The sequence below is a fragment of the Saimiri boliviensis genome, chromosome Y (assembly GCF_048565385.1).
Source record: "Saimiri boliviensis isolate mSaiBol1 chromosome Y, mSaiBol1.pri, whole genome shotgun sequence".
NCBI lineage: Eukaryota > Metazoa > Chordata > Mammalia > Primates > Cebidae > Saimiri > Saimiri boliviensis.
Window position 1 is genome coordinate 15,923,623 of NC_133471.1, and position 19,673 is coordinate 15,943,295.

Here is a 19,673-nt window from a genome sequence, read left to right on the forward strand (position 1 = left end):
CCTGGTCCTATACCACCTACCGAAGGAGCTAGAGCCAAGCCTGGCAGCAGGAGGCCACCTGCCCCTTCCCATACACAAGCTGTGCCCCCCGACCCCAACAGAGTGGGCCTCGTTCTCATCAGGGAACACTAGGGTCACCCACTTCCTAGGGAAGTCCTGGAGATTCCCAGTGGGCAGCTGTGACTCAGGCGTCAATAAACTCACTGCCAGCACCCGCAAAGCCGTCCAGTCATTGGGACAGCAATGGTGTGAAGACAGGCAGCATGCTGTGCCCAACCCCAGGTGAGCGCAGAGCCCTCCGAGAAGGTCCTGCTGTCTGTGGCTGGAGGTGCCCATGGAGCAGGCACAGGCACGGGCTGGACATGCACCCAGAGAAGGAAGTGGTGGGGATGCCATGGGTGAGGGTCCTGCAGGCAGTTCTGTCCACGGAGCCAGGCAACACGATGGAAGGACATGTGAAAAGCTTTCATTTGCTGATGATGAAATCTAAAACATTTGTTGTCCTTGGTTTGAAAGGGGTGTCATTTAGAGAGTTCCGAGGCTGGCGCTGGGGGCTGTGCCCCCCCAAAGGGGCAGCTATATGGGGGTGCCCACCAGTCCTGCAGGGCCCTGGCCTATCATCTGCCTGATCACAGCTGTCTCCAAGGGCTTGAAGCCCAAGTTGTCCAGAGGGATCCCGAAGGCCATCAGCTTTGCCTCGTACATGCGCAGCAGGTCATTGTGGGCCTGTGGGGACAGGGCAGCATTAGGGAGCTGAGGGTCCCCAAGCCTAGGCCCACCAGAGCTCAGGGTCCCCGCACCCAGGCCCACCAGAGCTCAGGGTCCCCACATCCAGGCCCACTGTAGCTCAGGGTCCCTGTGCCTAGGCCCACCAGAGCTGAGTCCAACTCCGTGGAGGGGCAAGGATCGTGAGCCTCACAGTGTAAAAGGATAAAGCCAAAGGCCTCTCAGTCATTTGCTGTGTGGAAGACATCACCCCACTCAGGTGTCAAAACAGGGAGTGGCCATCACTATTCCCATTCCACAAATGAGGACACAGAGGCAGAGGGCAGAGACACTCAGGGCAGAGCCGTGGTGGTCTGAGAGGCTCTGCCCCTGGCTCTGCTCTGGCCCCTGGGTAGATGTTCCTCCCTCAGGTTCCTCATGCCCTCCCTACCCAGGGGAAGGGGCTGACCAGGGAAGGGTCTAGGTGCCCCCACACCCATCCCAGCAGAGACATGGCCTAGATGACAGTGCTGTGCCCCAAACCAACAGAATCCAGATGCCCTCAGCCATGGCTGCACCCTCACTTGGGGACAGTGATGGCTGCCTTGTCAAACCAAGTACAAAGTGGGCACCGGTGGGGTCCTCAGAGAGCATCTCCATTTAAAACAGGCTGGCGCCGAGGGTGTCTCTGAGGGAGGGCAGCGCATTTCGTACCTTACAGACTCGGGCCAGCTCATACTGCAGGTCCTTGATGGTGCTGTTCTTCGATTCCAGAACATCCTGAGGAGAGAGAGGTGAGTCTTTGAGACTCTTTTTTTTTTTTTTTTTTTTTTTTTTTTCCAGCTCATACTGCAGGTCCTTGATGGTGCTGTTCTTCAATTCCAGAACATCCTGAGGAGAGACAGGTGAGACTTTGAGACTCATTTTTTTTTTTTTTTTTTGACCGAGGCAGTGGGGGTGGCCTGGGAGCTCCAGGCTCTCCTCAGAGACCCAGGGAATAACAGCATGGTTCAACAGTGCCTCCATCCACACAGAGTTTTCAGCAGGAAAAGGTCTCCAAGGGTTGAGAGAAAACACGGGAGGAGCAGAGAACACGGAGCCACATGTCTCCATAAAGAAATGGTCCAGACCGTGCAAGGCAGCCCACACCTCTGATCTCAGTAGTTTGGAAGGCCAAGATGGTGGATCATTTGAGGTCAGGAGTTCAAGAGCACCCTGGCCAACACGGCGAAACCCTTTTTTTTTTTTTTTTTTTTTTTAAATAAAGACAGGGTTTCACCATGTTGTCCAGGATGGTTTTGAACTCCTAACCTCAGGCGATGCACCCACCTCAGCCACCCAAAATGCTGAGATTACAGGCGTGAGCCACCATGCCTGGCCGAAACCCCTTCTTTGCTAAAAATACAAAAATTAGCGAGGCATCCTGGCTCACACCTATAATCCCACCACTTTGGGAGGCCAAGGTGGGCAGATCACTTGCAGTCAGGAGTTTGAGACCAGCCTGGCCAACGTGGTGAAACCCTATCTCTAATAAAAATACAAAAAATTAGCCAGGCGTGCTGGCTCACACCTGTGTAATCCCAGCCACTTGGGAGTCTGAGGCACAAGAATCGCTTGAACCTGGGAAACAGCGGTTGCAGTGAGCTGAGACTGCACCACTGCACTCCGGCCTGGGTGGAGCAAGACACAGTCTCATTAAAAAAAAAAAAAAAAAAAAAAAAAAAAAAAGTCCAAACCCACAAGAAATGCAGATGAGGTGACAGCAGGCAGTGTGCAGTCACACACGGAGAACATCCACTGAACACCACTCACATGTTGCTTACATGTCTCGAAGCTTGTGAATGTATTCTCCCACCTTTTCCTAACAGAAAAAAGTGGTCTTCGGCAGCGTTGGCCCACTCAGATGTGGGAAAGGGTCTCACCAGATGGCCAGGCCAGGGGCTTCTTGGGCTACTTCCTGTGGCCATGACTGGGCCCAGCCTAGCTTTAGGGCCATCTCTGCTGCCCTCACAGAGCAGCCCTCACACCTGCGCAGCCTGCCAACGATGACCCTGCCAAGGCCTCTGTCACTTCGCCAGAAGATTTCTCCCTTAAAAGTCATGGTAACAATGACCAGGAAAGGAAGAGCCGACCCACATTTGGCTCCATGCTCACCCTGGTGTGTCAGTACAGCAGCAGTGACCCTCATCCCAATGGTTCAGCAGCCAGCTGGGTGCAGCCTCAGCCAGGAGCTGGGAACGCACCTCCTCCTCCTCCCAACAGTGGGACCTCACTCCCTCACCTGCCTGTGCTCACAGCGCCCAGTGCTGAACAGACAATCTCAGAGTCTGCCTCTGGCCCCAGTAAGACCCCACTCATACAGCCTCACTACCTCAGGCCCCGAGAGCAGGGCCATCCCAGTTGACCAGGGTCCCACAGGCACCACTGCCCACTAGGCCAGTACCCACAGTTCCGCAGCGTGCAAACGCCAAGCCACCTTGGCCCCTCCCAGCCCTGCTGGTTGACTCAGCCTCTGGACAGCTCTCAAACCCTCTGCCCATCCCCATTCTGTGCTTGCCCCAACCTGCCCCCACCAGCCCTTCCATCCCCAGCAGTGGCAGAGTAGGCTCTGTCCAGTTCTCCCATGGTTACCATGGGCCCGAAACTCAGACACAGCTGACAGGCCTTTCAGAACCAGCCCCTCAGTCTTGCATCTGTCCAACACCTGGTGCCCCCAGGGCAGCTCAGCAAGGGGCTCCAGGTTGGACAACAGAAAAAAAAAAAAAAAAAAAAAAGAGATTAGCTGACTTGAATGAGGTCAGTCCTCGGCCTGGTGTCAGTGGTGAGCACATGCATTTGTGTTCAGCTCAACTGCGTTTGGACCAACCACCTTAAAAACGCCATCTGGAGGCCAGGCACTGTGGCTCACGCCTGTAATCCCAGCACTTCAGGAAGCCAAGGTGCGTGGATCACGAGGTCAGAGACAGACCATCCTGGCCAACATGGCAAAACTCCATCTCTACTAAAAATACAAAAATAAGGTCAGGTGTGATGGTGTGCAGCTGTAATCCCAGCACTTTGGGAGGCCAAGGCGTGAAGATCACTTGAGGTCAGGAGGTGAAGATGAGCCCGGCCAACATGGTCAAACTGTCTCTACTAAAAATACAAAAATTAGCCAGGCTTGGTGGCACATGCCTGTAATCCCAGCTACTTGGGAGGCAGAGGCTGCAGTGTCAAGATGGCACCACTGCACTGCAGCCTGGGTGACAGAGCAAGACTCAGTCTCAGAAACAAAACAAACAAACAAAAATACCATCTGTGAATGTTCTCAGGATAACAGATGCTTCCACAGTGAGGAAGCCTCGAGCTGAGGTCCCAGGCATGTGTGTGCTGAAGGATGAGCCCAGCACGGCAGCAGAGTCAGACGGGGCGCGGTGGCCCGAAGCCTGCGTCTCTGTGACCAGCCAATCTGTTTGCGGCCTGTTGGTGAAGACCTCATGACCAGCTGTTGCAAGCTCAGGGGCAGCAGCTGGGCCAGGGGTATGCATCATGCATCTTGGAGCGCCCAAAGGAAGCCACAGGCTGTGCCTCGACTGGCCAGAATTCCAGTGTCAGTCAGAGACCTTTGCCCTGTGCCTGTTCCTTCTGTGACTTTCCCTAACCAGGTCCAGAGAACAGAGGCCAAGCCCAGGTCCAGAAGCTAGACACAGGTGTGAGGCGCCTGTGAGGCAGTCTGAGGCTCCAGCATCCTCCTGATCCTCCAGGGCATGCTGACTCTCCCCATGGGGGCCCAGGCCTCATCTGCTTTATCCCAGGACACCCTAGCAGAGAAGCACCATACATAACCATGACACAGAATGATGGAATGCTCCGGGCTCTTCTTAGACCTCATGTCCCCAGTACCTGCCAAGTGAGGTCGGGGTCCCCAGGCTCCCACGCCCCTGCACTTACCATGCCTGTAACTGCCCATGTCCTAACCGAGCCCATCTCAGGGCCTCCCGGTGCCCTCTCTGTCCCAGGATGGGGGTGGTGCCTGGGCTGAGAGCTCAGGAGGTGCAACCATCCTCTAGGCCTGTGTCTGGGTCTGCTGTCACCAATGGAGGCCTTCAGGCCCACAGGGACTCCACATGGCCTTTCCACTCCCACGCCCATTGTCAGGCTGCAGTGAGATAACTATGGCCTTAGGTGCTCGGATGAGCCAGGCCTGAGAACTGGAGTGAGCAGAGACCCAGAGGTGAGGACGCACCTTGAGGTCACACAGGGTCAAGGGAAGATCAAGAGACTTCAGCAGAACTGATGAGGAGACCACTAAGATGGCGAGAGGCATCCACGCCGCTCTGTTCTCAGACCACAGGAAGCCCACAAATGGCCCCGCCCAGTGGTTGACTGAGGGGTCTGTGCCTGTCCTGGGAGGCACAGCATGGAACGGAAGGGTCCTGCCATAGGGAAGAGGCTGCCCACTGGGGCAGCCCACCTCAAGGGCCTACCTCGAGCTTGCGGGACACCAGCGTCATGGATGCAGGGTCCAGGTTGGAAGCCGCCAGCACCTCGTTGAACTGCACCTCCTTCTTCTCCGCAGCGACGCTGAGGGCCTGCAGCTTGAACTCTAGCACCAGGTTCTTAAAGCCGGTCTTCTGCTGCACCTCCTGGATGGCAGCAGTGAACTTCCTGTATAGCTCATCCCGCTCTGCTGCACCTGCAGGGACATCACTGGGTGGGCTGTGAGGCCCCTCCCCTGGGGACATCTCAACGGGAAGAAGCTGTCTCCCACCTCTGCACCCACCCAAACATGGTGCTTCTTTCTATGGGAGGTGGCTTTCCAACAGTGCCCACCCCCACAGCACCGAGCGGGTTGCTGTCCACACTGCCCACACCCTGGCCCTCTGTACAGCTGTCCACACAGTGGAAGGCAGGAGGAGAACAGCGTAAGCCTTCCCCTGAGGAAGGTGTCTCTAGAAGCCATGAGTCCTGGCAAGAGCTGGAGCAGCCCCACCCTGAAAGCCACTCCATGGGTGGCTCCAAGCGAGGGCTGTGGGTTCAGCTAAGATGCGGGATCCAGGGCACCCAGCAGGCAGAGCTGCGGGTGGGTCCCCATGGAGGATGCACTCTCTTGGATCCCACGAGCTGCCTGCCCCACAAACGGAGGACCTGAACAGCCTTGGAGCCAGCTGCCTGCCAGCCAGTAAAACCATTCTTTTTCACCTCCTAATCGTTCTACGAATTGCACATTCTAAACAAATCTAGACTTTGCTGAAGACTATAAAAAAGTAAACAGTCTGAGCTCAACGCAGTGGCTCACATCCGTCATCCCAGCACTTTGGGAGGCTGAGGTGGGTGGATCGCCCGAGGTCAGGAATTAGAGACCATCCTGGACAACAGAGAGAAACCCCATCTCCACTAAAAATAGAAAAATTAGCAGGGTGTGGTCATAGGTGCCCATAATCCCAGCTACTAGGTAGGCTGAGGCAGGTGGATTGCTTCAACCCTGGAGGCAGAGGTTGCAGCAAGCTGAGATTGCACTGCACTACTGCACTGTAGCCTGGGCAACAAGAGCAAAACTTCACCTCAAACAAGTGAACGCCTTAACCCCAGTTCCCAGAGCCCACCACTGTGAACACATGGTGTGACCCATCTACGATGTTCTCTATAGATTTAAAAACATTTACGACTGTTTGGATGAAAAAAAGGACCATGCTAAAACACTGCAGCTTTTTTCAAAGCCACAACCTGTGATACCTGCAGCACCTCCAAGACAGCACGTGGCCCTGCATTCCTTGTAACTGCTGTCAGAATTCCCCAGATTTGCTGAAATCCAGTTCTTTGTCCATATGCATTAGACTGTAAGTGCCTTTGTCTCTACATGTTGCTGACAAATTTGAGCTCTCGGTTCTTTAGAAGAGACACTGACTTTGATAATTTCAGGAACTACATCCGAATAGAAGAAAATATGGCAGAGAACAAGGCTCCAACCCAGGCACGTCTCTGCTCTCCTCTTCCTAATAATGCTCACTCAAAACCTACAGAGGGGAGGAAGGGTCCCTGTCTAACACAGCAGTCCTCAGGGTCTCACCGGCTGCCCTGCAGATGCCCTTCCTCTGAGCTGTGCAAACAGGGTTGTACCCAGGAGCTGGCACAGCCCAGCAATGCACATCCTGCAGGACCCAAGGCATCTCTGAAGGTGGGTCTACATCTGACAGACAGATGGGATGTTCCAACCGTCTGCGTTCATAAATGTCAATTAAGTTGGAGAACAGAAAGAGCATCCATCGCTGCTGCTTAAGGTAAGATGCTCCAGCCACGCAAACCACAGACAAAGCCTGAGGGGCCCAAGGTGCTGGACCGGTCCTTGGCCAGAATTTGAAACTGCACAGAGGCAGGGAGCATCCAGGGACAGAGACTAGACCCAGCATTTGGCACTCACCAGAAATCTGAGAAGTGCACGCTAAAAGATGTTTCCCATCCAATCACATGTGTACAGGTTTAAACCTGTTAGATCTGGTACAGTTGAGGAAGGATGGAGATGGCCCCTCCAGCACCCTGGCAGCTGTGTGACTCAGAATGGCCCTCTGGACAGACGATCAGAATCCTCAGTGCAGACCCCCCAGACCCAGCAATCCCACTGCTAGGAACTGGCTTTCCTAAGAAGCAATCTTACACAGGTGCACAAAGACAAATTTATTGAGCCAGCCAGGCTTACAACAGCAGAGGATTAGAAACAGGCAGTCAGCTACATAAGCAATCAAACATTCATGAAACAGAGCACCATGTGATTCAGAATGAAACCACTTCCAATTTGCAGCCTGATACACTGTGAGATTAGAAAGTAAGCTGTGCTTATGCCCGATCCTGTGTTCATAATCTACAGTCAAATGCACACTAGAGCATGCAGGAAACCAGGAAGGGAGCTCACAAAGCTCGCCAGTATGCCAGTATGAAGACCAGTGCTGAGCAGCTGGAGACTCATTTTCTTTTTTCCTTTTTTTTTTTAAGATGGGGTTTCACCATGATGGCCAGGCTGGTCTTGAACTCCTGACCTCAGGTGATCCTCCCACCTCGGCCTCTCAAAGTGCTAGGATTACACAGGCATGAGCCACTGCGCCAAGCCTGGAGACTCATTTTAACTTACACTTAAGACCCCAAGACTTCTTTACTATGAGAGGAACAGGTTAGTACTTAGAAACGTACACACAGGGAAGAAAGATGTGCTGAAGGTGCCAGGCCTCCTTCATGTGCTCAGAGGGGAGCTCTTAAGAAAACAAAAGTCATGTGTGATCCACTCCCTATGAGTCCACAGGCCTCCTGCAGGACACGTACATGAGTAATGTGTGATCTGTTCCCATGAGACCCCAGATCTCCTGTAGGACACGCATGTGAGTCATGTGTGATCCGCTCCCATGAGACCCCAGGCCTCCTGCAGGATACATGAGTCACGTACGATCTGCTCCCCATGAGACCCCAGGCCTCCTGTAGGACACATATGTGAGTCATGTGTGAGACCACAGGCTTCCTGCGGGATACACATGAGGCACATATGATCTGCTCCCCATGAGACCCCAGGCCTCCTGTAGGACACACATGAGTCATGTGTGATCTGCTCCCCATGAGACCCCAGGCTTCCTGCAGGACACACATGTGAGTCAAGTGTGATCTGCTAGCCATGAGACCCCAGGCCTCCTGCAGGGCATGCATGTGCGTCACGTGTGAGCTGCTCCCATGAGACCCCAGGCCTCCTGCAGGATATACATGCAAAATAGGCCACAGGTTTTTGCCTCTTAGAAGCTATGGGATGAGTTACAGCTTCAGAACCCAAAAACATGGTCAAGGCACTTGAAGCTGTTCCAGGGGCCGGGGCAACAAGGAGAGCCCCGTCCCTGGCTGGCAGACAACGGCCCGTCGTGACACATCACTACCACTGCCCGAGCAGGGCCAGCCTGATGCCCACTCACCTTGGTGAACCGCTGCTCTAACACTTTGTGCTCCCACTGCAGGTCTTTCAGCTCTTTCTCTGTGACTTTTAAATGTGCTTTTGTGAACTGGAGAGAAAACAGGGAGTAGGGACAGAAAGTATTCAAGATTCACAATCATCAGGTAACAGTCTCCTGGGAGATGGCAAGGCCAAAAACCATCACCATTAAGACCAGGCTCCAGGACACCAGCAGATGAGCCCCACCAGGGCAGGTCAGTAGCATGTGGTGAAGATGAGGGCCTGTCTCCAAAACACCCACAGACTTGACTTTCCCCAGAAAATTAGGGTGAGAAAGCAGAAACGCCAGCCTCCACATCTCCTTTCCTGTCTTGAGGGCCAAGCACCACGTGGAGCCTCAGGGATCTCCGTGATGTTCCTTCCTCCTGAGCTGAGGCTGGTGCCAAGGAGGGAGATGAATCCAACAGGAAACTCACAAGCAGGATCTGCTTGTTCCTCTCGTAGTTTGCGAGCTGCTTCTGCATCTCACCCATCTCCTCGCGAGCCTTCTGAAGAAGGTCCGCCAGATGCCTGTTCTGCACAGACACCTCTGCCATCTCCCTCTCCAGGTGGTCCTCCTTCTTCTGCATGTCCACCATTTGCTCCTGTAGGCACAAGCATGGGCCTGGGAGGGGTCAGCAGGCAGAACCAAAGGGGCCATGGCTGCAGGGGTAGCCAGGGGACCCTCCTGCCCACAAACAGGTCCTGAGGCCACATGCACGCTGGCACTTAGATCCCCGTTGTAGGTATAAACACAGTATTTTTGCAGTTGCAACTTACTCTGAGTTTTCTGGGAATGCAGCTTCCATGCAGATGGAGGGACTACACTGTTAAAGATTACACCAAGGGCCGTGGCCTCTTGTAGAAGATCCCATCACTGCCACCATGTGAGTGATGAGTACACCCGTCCACTCCAGCCACAATGGGGTGCCCACTGCAGTTCACTGCCAGCATGTGAGTGATGAGGACACCCGTCCACTCCAGCCACAATGGGGTGCCCACTGCAGTTCACTGCCAGCATGCAAGTGATGAGGACACTCGTCCACTCCAGCCACAATGGGGTGTCCACTGCAGTTCCACCAGGCTTTTACATATCAATTACACTTGATTACCTCCCCCCTCACTACAGTGAGGAACTATCCTGACAGCTTTTAACAATACATATAGACAGCTTACATTATTTAGGAATTTCAGTTAGGGACACTAGAGGGCCATTTTCAAACAATCTTATGAAACGGGGTGTGTCGGGAGGAGGGCTGGGGTCTGGATCCCCAGGACTCTGCAGCCCACATCCTAGCACAGGCAGAGTATGTCTCCCCCTACCCTGCCTCGTGCGCAGCACCTCACCTTGAGGGAGTTGATGAGGGCCAGGTTGTTGAGGGTGATGTCGTTGTAGTAGTTCTTGATGTCGGTGAAGGCCTCCTCATGGCGCTGCATCAGCGTGTTGATCTGGCCGTTCTTCCTCTCTTCCACTTCGTGCAGCTCGGTCTTTCTCTGCAGATTGAGCTCGTCCTTCAGCATCTTCATCTTGTCATACTTGGCCTCAATTTCTGAAAGGCAGCAACAAATAGCAGCTTAGCAAGGAAGAAGGTGCCCCTATGACTACAAAACAGGGAGCCTGTAAACAGGACCCCAAATGCCCACTGTGGTCAGAACAGCTTTGCAAGAAAGCTCTGCAGGAGAACAGGGGGCTTTAGTGCTTTCTGCTGATGCTCATACTCAGCACACATGCCACTGTCCACCTGCCTTTGCCAATGACAGGCATTGCTAATCGCTCCGTGCACTGGGACTGCCAACAGCTGAATGTCAGCTGACCCCAGGGAGTGTAATCAAGGCCTGTGTGGCCATCCAGACACAGACTACAGGCTCTTATTAGTAAAACAGACTGACTTCTGAAGTTGGAGCCTTCTCAGACCAGGAATCAGGGAGAAGACTATTTTAAGAATTCTGCCCAGCGCACTGACTACCACCTGCTGATAACTCCTGATTTTAGCTAGGAGTGGGAAAGTGTGTGATAATCACAGCCTCCCAGACTCACATGGAAGTAAGTCATTCTGGGATTCTGAGTGGGTCCACTAACCTTGGAAACTCCCACATTCTTTCCATTGCATGCTTCGGCTGTTTTAATCTAGTCTGTGTTCCCTGAGTTCACAAGCTCTGGAGGTAAGTTCCCTTCTGATGGGGGCTCTGGCACCGCCCTACACAATGAGCATGGGGGAAACTGACCTCGAACTTGCCTCTCAAAATCATTCCAAAACTTGGTGATCTCCTCAGTGTGTTTCTGCACAGGAGAAAAGAGGCCATTACTAGACAGCCAGACAGAGGGAAGCCCACTCCCTTCAGGCTGACCCTGGTCCTAACCTCCATGAAAAACCCAGCTCAGCAAACCTCATTCTGCTGCTGGTTGCTAGGTTCTCCGCACCTCCAGGTTCATGGAATATGCTCAGGATAACATGGTTCTGGTGACCTCCACACTTCCTAACTCACTTCCCTCAACTAAATCACCTCTAAGCTTGAGAGAGAACATGAACAGACACTGTGAGCACTGAACCCAGCATCGTTCCCTTGCCAAACCATCCCACAGCCTGGAGGGCGGCAGTCACATCCACAGACAGCTGAGGCATCTCTGCAGGTCCCGTGTGTAGCTTCCAACCTGCTGCACTGTTGCCTAAAGCAGCATTTTAAAAGTATTTTAATAGGCTGGGTATGCCTGTAATCCCAGCACTTCAGAGGCCAAGGCAGGAGGATCACTTGAGGCCAAGAGTTCAACAGCAGCCTAGGCAACACAGCAAGACCCTCTACAGAAAATTTAAAGATTAGGTGCATGTGGTGGCACATGTCTATAGTTCCAGCTACTTGGGAGGCTAAGGTGGAAGGATCACCTGAGCCCAGGAGTCCGAAGCTGCTGTGAGCTACAATTGTACCATTGCACTGTAGCCTGGGACACAGAATGAGACCTCATCTCTAAAAATAAATAAATATATATTTTTAAACAAATAATTTGTATATATTATATTTCAATAAACATTATATATTAAAATTTTGGATTTAAAAATTATTTTTTTTTTTTTCCTCGAGACAGAGTCTCACTCTGTCACCAGGCTGGAGTGCAGTGGCACAATCTCAGCTCACCGTGACCTCCGCCTCCCAGGTTCCAGTGATTCTCCTGGCTCAGCCTCCCAAGTTGCTGGGATTACAGGCACGGGCCACCCCACATGCCTGTAAATAGAAAATAAACTAGAAAATAAAATTTTTGTATTTTTAGTAGAGACAGGGTTTCACCATATTGGCCAGGATGGTCTCAATCTACTGACCTTGTGATCCACCCACCTTGGTCTCCCAAAGTGCTGGGATTACAGGCTTGAGCCGCTGCAAATGACCACTGATTTTTTTTTTTAAAGCAATATTTTCATCCAACAGGGAACTCTGATTATGTAACAAAACCGCATCCAGGACCCGGATGAAGATCAGACAATTCTGGAGGGTTCAAGACTTCAGCACCCTCATGCTTTGCTGCAAAGTCAGCAGTGTCACCAAGCTCCTTCCAGATTCAGTTGAGGCTGAACTGTTTCCAGGCATGAGGCAAATGTGTTAAAGTCTCCTTGAGACCAGACGCAGCGGCTCGTGCCCACAATCCCAGGACTCTGGGAGACCGAGGTGGGCGGATCATCTGAGGTCAGGAGTTCGAGACAGCCTGGCCAACATGGTGAAACCCTATCTCTACAAAAATACAAAAATTAGCCAAGTATGATGGCAGGTGCCTGTAATCCCAGCTACTTGGGAGGCTGAGGTGGGAGAATGCCTTGAATCCAGGAGGCGGAGGTTGCAGTGAGCCACGATTGTGCCACTGCACTCCAGCTTGGGTGACAGAGTGAGACTCCACCTCCAAAAAAATAGAAAGAAAGTCTCCTCTACCCAGCACCAGGAAGAACCTTTGAATACTAAAGTCAGACACATGTCTCCTCCAGCCCAGTTCTCAAGAGTGCAGTGGACTCCCCTAGGTCAAAGTCCCAGTCCTCACCTGGCTTTCGAGGCGAACAAGCACAGACCCTTCTCCCCCAGTGTCCTCCTTCGGTTCCTCTGGGCCTTCCCACTGGCCCGCCCCTCTCCCTACTGGTAACCTACTTGCTCAAAACTGCATCCCTCCTCTCCCCACTTTGCTTTCTCTGTGTCAGGTGTCCCCACCATATTCTCTATTCGATCTGACACATTTATTTGTCTTCCAACTCACCTGTTGTCCTTTCGAGACCATCAGCCCCAGCCAGGCAGGCATTTTGTCAGAGATCAGATCAGGAACTAGCAGCTAAAGAACACTCAGCAAACAAATTTCTTTCTTTTTTGTTTGGTCTCACTCTGTCACCTAGGCTTGAGTGCAGTGACACGATCCTAGCTCACCACAGCCTTGACTTCCTGAACTCAAGGGATCCTCCCACCTCAGCCTCCCAAGTAGCTGACACTACAGGCATTGCTGCCACACCAGCTTATGTTTGTTGTTACTGTTATTTGAGACAGAAACTCACTCTTTCATTCAGGCTGGAGTGAAGTGGTGCCATCTCGGCTCAATGCAGCCTCCACCTTCTGGTTTCAAGCAAGCTTCCTGTCTCAGCCTCCCAAGTAGGTGAGATTACAGGCACCCACCACCATGCCCAGCTAATTTTTGTATTTTCCGTACAGACGGGGTTCATCACGCTGGCCAGGCTGGTCTCAAAATCCTGACCTCATGATCCACTCGCCTTGGCCTCCCACAGTGCTGGGATCACAGCCCTGATCTACCTCACCGGGCCATGGGTTTGTTTTGCTTTGTTTTTCTGTAGAGATAGGGTTCATCCTGCTGAGCCGTCTAGAGAAAAGAAAGAAAAAAAAAAAAACAAAAACAAAAAAAAAAAAAAAAAGAAAAAAACAAGATAGGGTTCAATGATTTCACCCACGCTACCCTCAAACTATTGGTCTCAACTGGTTCTCCCATCTAACCCTCCCAAGTGCTGTGATTATGGGTGTGAGCCACTGAACCACGTGCACAAATCAATTTTAAAGGTGCCCTGGAAACTCCCAGCTTCAAAAGTAAAAATCAGCACAGCTTGGGACAAACCATCACAGCTGCCCAGGGACCGACACACTGGACATTTTAATGGTTGGTTCACTTTCTACTAAACACCTATGACACTATTCTCTAGGAAAGTCCCTGGGCATCATGTGTCAGCAGCACATCAAAGACCCTGAGCTGGACTTTTCTTCGGGGATGTCGATTTTTTTCTCAGGGCTGAGACAGAATTGTGCACTTGGCTCCAAAATGGAGTCTGTTTGGATACGTGCTTAAAAATATACATATATTTCAACAAACTGAAAAAATGCAGGAGATCTTATGCAAAAATATGAATTCCCAATTGCTGTTGAATAAACCAGAGTTCATGCAGCACTGGGCTTGCATCCCCAGCAATCTGTCAGCCCCGACATGCCCCCATCACACCTACCAGCCGCAGGTTCTTCACCACCACCTCATTGGCCAGCTCCTGCTCCCTGAGCTCCACCTTCAGCGCCCGCATATCCTTGAGCAGTGCACCCGCCTGCATGTGGTGCTCCTTCTGCGCCAGCTTCATGATCACGGTGCCCTCAGCCTTCATCTCTGTCAGGTTGTTCTGCTGCTCATAGAGCAGGTGCTTCACTTTCTGCTTGTACACCTGCAGGGCAATGAGAGTACCACCTGCTCACCTGCACCACAGCTATTCACCTACACGCCTCCTCACCTGCACCACACCTGCTCACCCGTACCTGCTCGCCTGCACCACACCTGCTCACCTACACACTTGCTTACCTGCACACCTACACACCTGTTCACCTACAAACCTCACCTGCAGCACACCTGCTCACCTACACCACAGCTGTTCACCTACACACCTCCTCACCTGCACCACACCTGCTCACCCATACACCTGCTCACCTGCATTACACCTGCTCACCTACACCATACCTCCTCACCTGCACCACACCTGCTCACCTGCACCAAAGCTGCTCACCTACACACCTTCTCACCTGCACCACACCTGCTCACCCATACCTGCTCACCTGCATGCCTCATCTGCACCATTACCTGCTCACCTGCACACCTCCTCACCTGCACCACACCTGCTAACCTACACGCCTGCTTACCTGCACACCTGCTCACCTACACCACAGTTGTTCGCCTACACACCTCACCTGCACACCTGCTCACCCGTACACAACTGCTCACCTACACCATAGCTGTTCACCCACACACCTGCTTACCCGTACACCTGCTCACCTGCACCACACCTGCTCACCTACACCACAGCTGCTCACCGATACACCTGCTCACCTGTACACCTGGTCACCTGCATCACACCTGCTCACCTACACACCTGACCCATACACCTGCTCACCTGCACCACACCTGCTCACCTACACCACAGCTGCTCACCTACATACCTGCTCACGTGCACCCACCTGCTCACCTACACCACACCTCCTCACCTGTAAACAGTGCTCACCTGCACCACACCTCACCTGTACACACCTGGTCACTTGCACCCACCTGGTCACTTGCACCCTCTTGCTCACCTGCACTATCTGCTGACTTTCATGCTGCCTCACCTACACACACCTGTACTCATGTGGTCACTTGTACCCACTTGCCCACCTGTACACCTCTGTATGCACCTGGTCACTTACACCCACCTGCTTACCTGCACCCACCTGCTGACACCTCCTCATCTGCACATACCTGCCCGACCTGCTGACCTGCATCACCTCCTCACCTGTATTACCTGTGCCATCTGCTCACCTGCCCATGCCTCCTCACCTGCACACACTTGCCCGCTTGCATCCACCTGCTCATCTGCACCATCTGCTCACCTGTCCGTACCTCCTGACCTGCCCATGCCTCACCTGCACACATCTGCTCACCTGAACCATCTGCTCACCTGCCTACATCTCCTCACCTGCCCATGCCTCATCTGTACACACCTGCTCACTTGCATCCACCTGCTTACCTGCACCATCTAACTGCCTGCACCATCTAATCACATGTACACATCTCCTCACCTGCACACATCTGCTCATTTGCATACACCTACTCACTTTCATCATCTACTCACCTGCCCATGCCTCCTCACCTGCACACACCTCCTCACCTGCACACACACACACTCATTTGCATCCACGTGCTCACCTGCACCATCTACTCACCTGCACCCACCTCCTCACCTGCACCCACCTCCTCAACTGCACACACCTCCTCACCTGCACAGACCTGCTGACTTGCATCCACCTGCTCCCTTGCATGACTCCTCACCTGCACACAGCTACACGTGCCTGTTCACTTAAGCAAACCTGCACACTTGAGGCAGAGTCAGACACCAAGGCTGGGAGGTGAGGTGCATCCCCATCTCACAGGGTGCTGAAGGGCAGAGCTGAGTTGCAAACAGGCCAGCCTGCCCCCAGAGCCCATGCTCCTTCCATGTTGTGGAGGCTGCATGTTAAACCTCAGGACCTGCGGGGTCTCTCCTGACATTGGAGAGATGAAGTGTCTCCCCCTCGGCCTCTTTTATAAAAAACACCTTCAGGGCTGTGATTCCCAAAGCTGAGGACAGACAGTGCCCCACCCTCACCACCAGTAGGCCCAGCTCCTCTGTGGCTGTGTCGGTGACCAGGTGGGCACGGGCAGGCTGGCCCCACTCACCTTGATATCCACTTGGTGCCTCTCCTCGGCCTCTTCCATCTCCCGATCTTTGTTCCTGAGCTCAGCCTTCTTCTCCTCCAGCTGCCTCCGGGTGATCTCCCAGAAGATGTGGATCTTGTCCCGCTCCAGCTGGAAGTAGTTGCGCTCCTCCCGCTCACGGTCCAGCTCCTCCCAGATACGGCCCACATGTTCCTCCATCTGGCCAGGTGCAGTGGGTCAGCTGAGCACTGGGCAATGGCCCGTGCATAGCAGAGGGGCAGGTGGCCGGAGAAGGGCAAGGAACAAAAAGGGTGGACCCCTTTTCACCTAAAATTAAGCAGCTGAAAATAAAAAGTTAATATATAAAGCTAGGAAGCTCCAGAGACAGAATACATTCAACAAGTGGCAGAATTCTCTTCTATTTGCCCAATAAACATAAAATAACTATATCCTTTCATCCATTTCTGAGAATTTATACCTAAGAAATTTCTCAAAAGAAATATAAGAGCTTGTTGCTGAAAGATATTACCCACATCATTATTACAAAAGCAAAAATGTTAAAGAGGAAACAATCTGAGACCAATGTAAACAGGGAATGGGCTAGAGGTAGCGGTTCTCGCCTGCAATCCCAGCACTTTGGGAGGCCGAGGTGGAAGGATCCCTTGAGCCCAGGAGTTTAAGCCAGCTTGGGCAACATAGCAAGACCCCATCTCTGCAAAAAAAAAAAAAAAAAAAAAAAAAAAAAAAAAAAAAACATTATAATTAGCCAGATGTCATGGCACATACCTGTAGTCTCGGCTGCTGGGAAAGCTGAGGTGGGAGAGTCACTTAAGCCCAGGAGGTTGAGGCTGCAGTTAGTCATGATAAAGCCACTACACTCAAGCCTGGGTGACAGACTGAGATTCTGTCTCAAAAAAAATAAACAGCCAGGTACAGTGGCTCCCAGCATTTTGGGAGGCCAAAGCAGGAGGATCTTTTGAGCCTGACAGTTGACCAGCCTAGGCAGCATGGCAAAACCCCATATCTAGATAACAGAAAAATAAAAATTAGCCAGGAGTGGCGGCACATACCTATGGTCACAGCTACTGGGAACACTTTGGGAGAATGATCGTTTGAACCTGGGAGCTCAAGGCTGCAGTGAGCCGTGATCACACCACTGCAGTCTGCCCTGGGTGACGGAGCAGGACCCTGTCTCTAAAACATAAATAAATGAATACTGTAATGGTTGAAAACTTAAGAATATATCAACTGGGAGAAATATCACATTACACAAAAAACAAATATGCAAATGAGGTAGCAGCATTTAAATAAATTCATATAATATTAAATAAAAAAAAATCACCTTTAAAGATACAATGTTAAGCAAAAAATATACAAGACTAGCAGACTCCTAACCCTCAAGAGGGTTCAACTGCAAATCTGCAAATAGGTTAAAAAAAATGTAGGACAAACTTCCAGCTTTCTGGGGAGCTCTCTTCCCTTAAGAATCAGTTATTTTTTGGGCACAGCCCCAGGCCCCTCCAGCCAGGCATGTCCAGGTCACCTCCAGCCCTACCCTCTGCCTGGACCCTGAAGAATTCTTCTTAATCTGTGGTTCCGTGTGCCATGCGCAGTGTAAGACCCTGCCCAGTGGACTGTACAGCCACTGCCACGCAAGGCCTGTCTCCACAGGGTGGGGAAGCAAACAGGGAGGCGGCAGCAGCTCACATGCTAGGACAAGGCAACAATCCACTCTCCACCCAGCAGCTCCAGACACCTTTCCAGAACATAAACTCACTCCATTACCTCTTCGCTCAGCCCCCAGCTTGAACTGCCCACACTTTCCCTGCATGTAAAACACAGCCATTCTTTAGCATGGTTCAAGGACCTCTGCCCAGCTCCAACTTCAGGTCATGTGACTCTTCTAGTCCCCTTCATATTTAATTTTTATCTTAATACCATCAAAAGAAGGTAACAATTATTACAACAACACATGAGCTGACACAGCACTCATGTCCCATGTCAGAGGCTCATAGGGCAGTCATCCATCAGGGCAGAGGCTAGAGGCTACACTGTGCTCACCACAGCCCGCAGGTTTCAGGAGCCTCTTAGGTAAAACTGTAATTACATAATTATGTTCTGTAGCCCTTAACTGCATCAAAATGAAGAATGGACTTGAAATAATTCCTACAAAGAAACTATAGAAACATCACCTCCTCCTCAAAATTAGCATAGCCAAGAAGAAAAAGGCAGCCCTGATGGGACTTATATCAAAAACAATGAATGATCAGTCAGGCTGAGATGTGATTTTAAATAACTCATCTTTCTTTCAAAACCTTCCTTTTTGAGATAATGTTTAATTGTGAATAAAATAAAGGAGAATGCTACGTGTGTGTGCTATGATAAGTCTATACACAACAGTTGCAAAAAAGGGTAGATTGAAAGAGAATACTCAAAATTAAAAATAGCTTTTAAATCAGAAAAAACTTGTCCTTCCAGATTCCTACCGCCCTATTAAAACGTTCTATAATGGGCTCTATTGCCTTTTTGAAAACACATAATCCGAGTGAAAGCTTTGCAGCTGATGGGAATTACGGACCAGGCTGGGGGGCTCGTTCTGGCTTGCACAGAACAGTAGATCCACATGGTGAGATAGACAAATGGTGCAGCCACGTGAGAGGTTCACACAGGAATCCTGCATGGCGCCCACCCCAGGACTGGGCCACAGCCGGCTCTGCTCACCTGACCCTGCGTGGCACCCGCCCACACCGGGACTAGGCCACAGCCGGCTCTGCCCACCTGACCCTGCGTGGTGCCCGCCTACCCCAGGACCGAGCCACTGCTGACTCAGCCCACCTGACCCTGCATGGCATCCACCCCAGGACTGGGCCACAGCCGGCTCTGCTCACCTGATCCTGCGTGGCGCCCGCCCACCCCGGGACTGGGTCACAGCCGACTCTGCCCACCTGACCCTGCCTGGTGCCCACTCCACTACTGGGACACAGCCGGCTCTGCCCACCTGACCCTGCATAGCACCCGCCCACCCAGGGACTAGGCCACAGCCAGCTCTGCCCACCTGACCCTGCGTGGCGCCCACCCACCCCGGGACTGGGCCACAGCCGGCTCTGCTCACCTGCTCCTTGCTCATGTCCTCTGGGGCGAGTCCATTGACAACTGGAGTGCCTTTGGCTTTGCCTTTCTTCCCTTTCTTTTTGGGTGCCTTTGGAGATAACTGGGTAAGAGAGACTCTTAACAGCTTCTCCCTCTTGATTGGCTGTGATTTGCTCACAGGGGCATTTGGCAGAGAAGGTTCTGGAACCTCTTTCCCTCCTGCTCACCTGGAGCACATCATTGCCCTGAGTGTTGCCACCC

General features: G+C 52.2%; 1 protein-coding gene across 1 annotated transcript; it reads right to left on the reverse strand.

The window, feature by feature from the left end:
• Positions 1–200: 200 nt before the first annotated feature.
• On the reverse strand, positions 201–19,449 carry LOC141582955 (dynein regulatory complex subunit 4-like). The gene is made up of 12 exons (XM_074392403.1): positions 19,435–19,449; positions 16,344–16,541; positions 14,119–14,325; positions 10,874–10,928; positions 9,995–10,197; positions 9,085–9,252; positions 8,631–8,717; positions 6,695–6,701; positions 5,172–5,374; positions 1,420–1,485; positions 595–726; positions 201–503 (listed from the first exon to the last, which is right to left on the reverse strand). Exons 1-12 carry the CDS (start codon positions 19,447–19,449, stop codon positions 201–203), a joined length of 1,644 nt encoding a protein of 547 aa, XP_074248504.1.
• Positions 19,450–19,673: the final 224 nt, after the last annotated feature.

What these genes read in the sequence shown, in the direction of transcription:
- LOC141582955 (XM_074392403.1), bottom strand. An exon ending in GGCACCAAGTGGATATCAAG is followed by an intron (nt 14,326 to 16,343) that starts GTGAGTGGGGCC and finishes ATTGCCCTGCAG; the next exon opens with GTGTACAAGCAGAAAGTGAA. An exon ending in TGGTGAAGAACCTGCGGCTG is followed by an intron (nt 10,929 to 14,118) that starts GTAGGTGTGATG and finishes TCTCCTGTGCAG; the next exon opens with AAACACACTGAGGAGATCAC.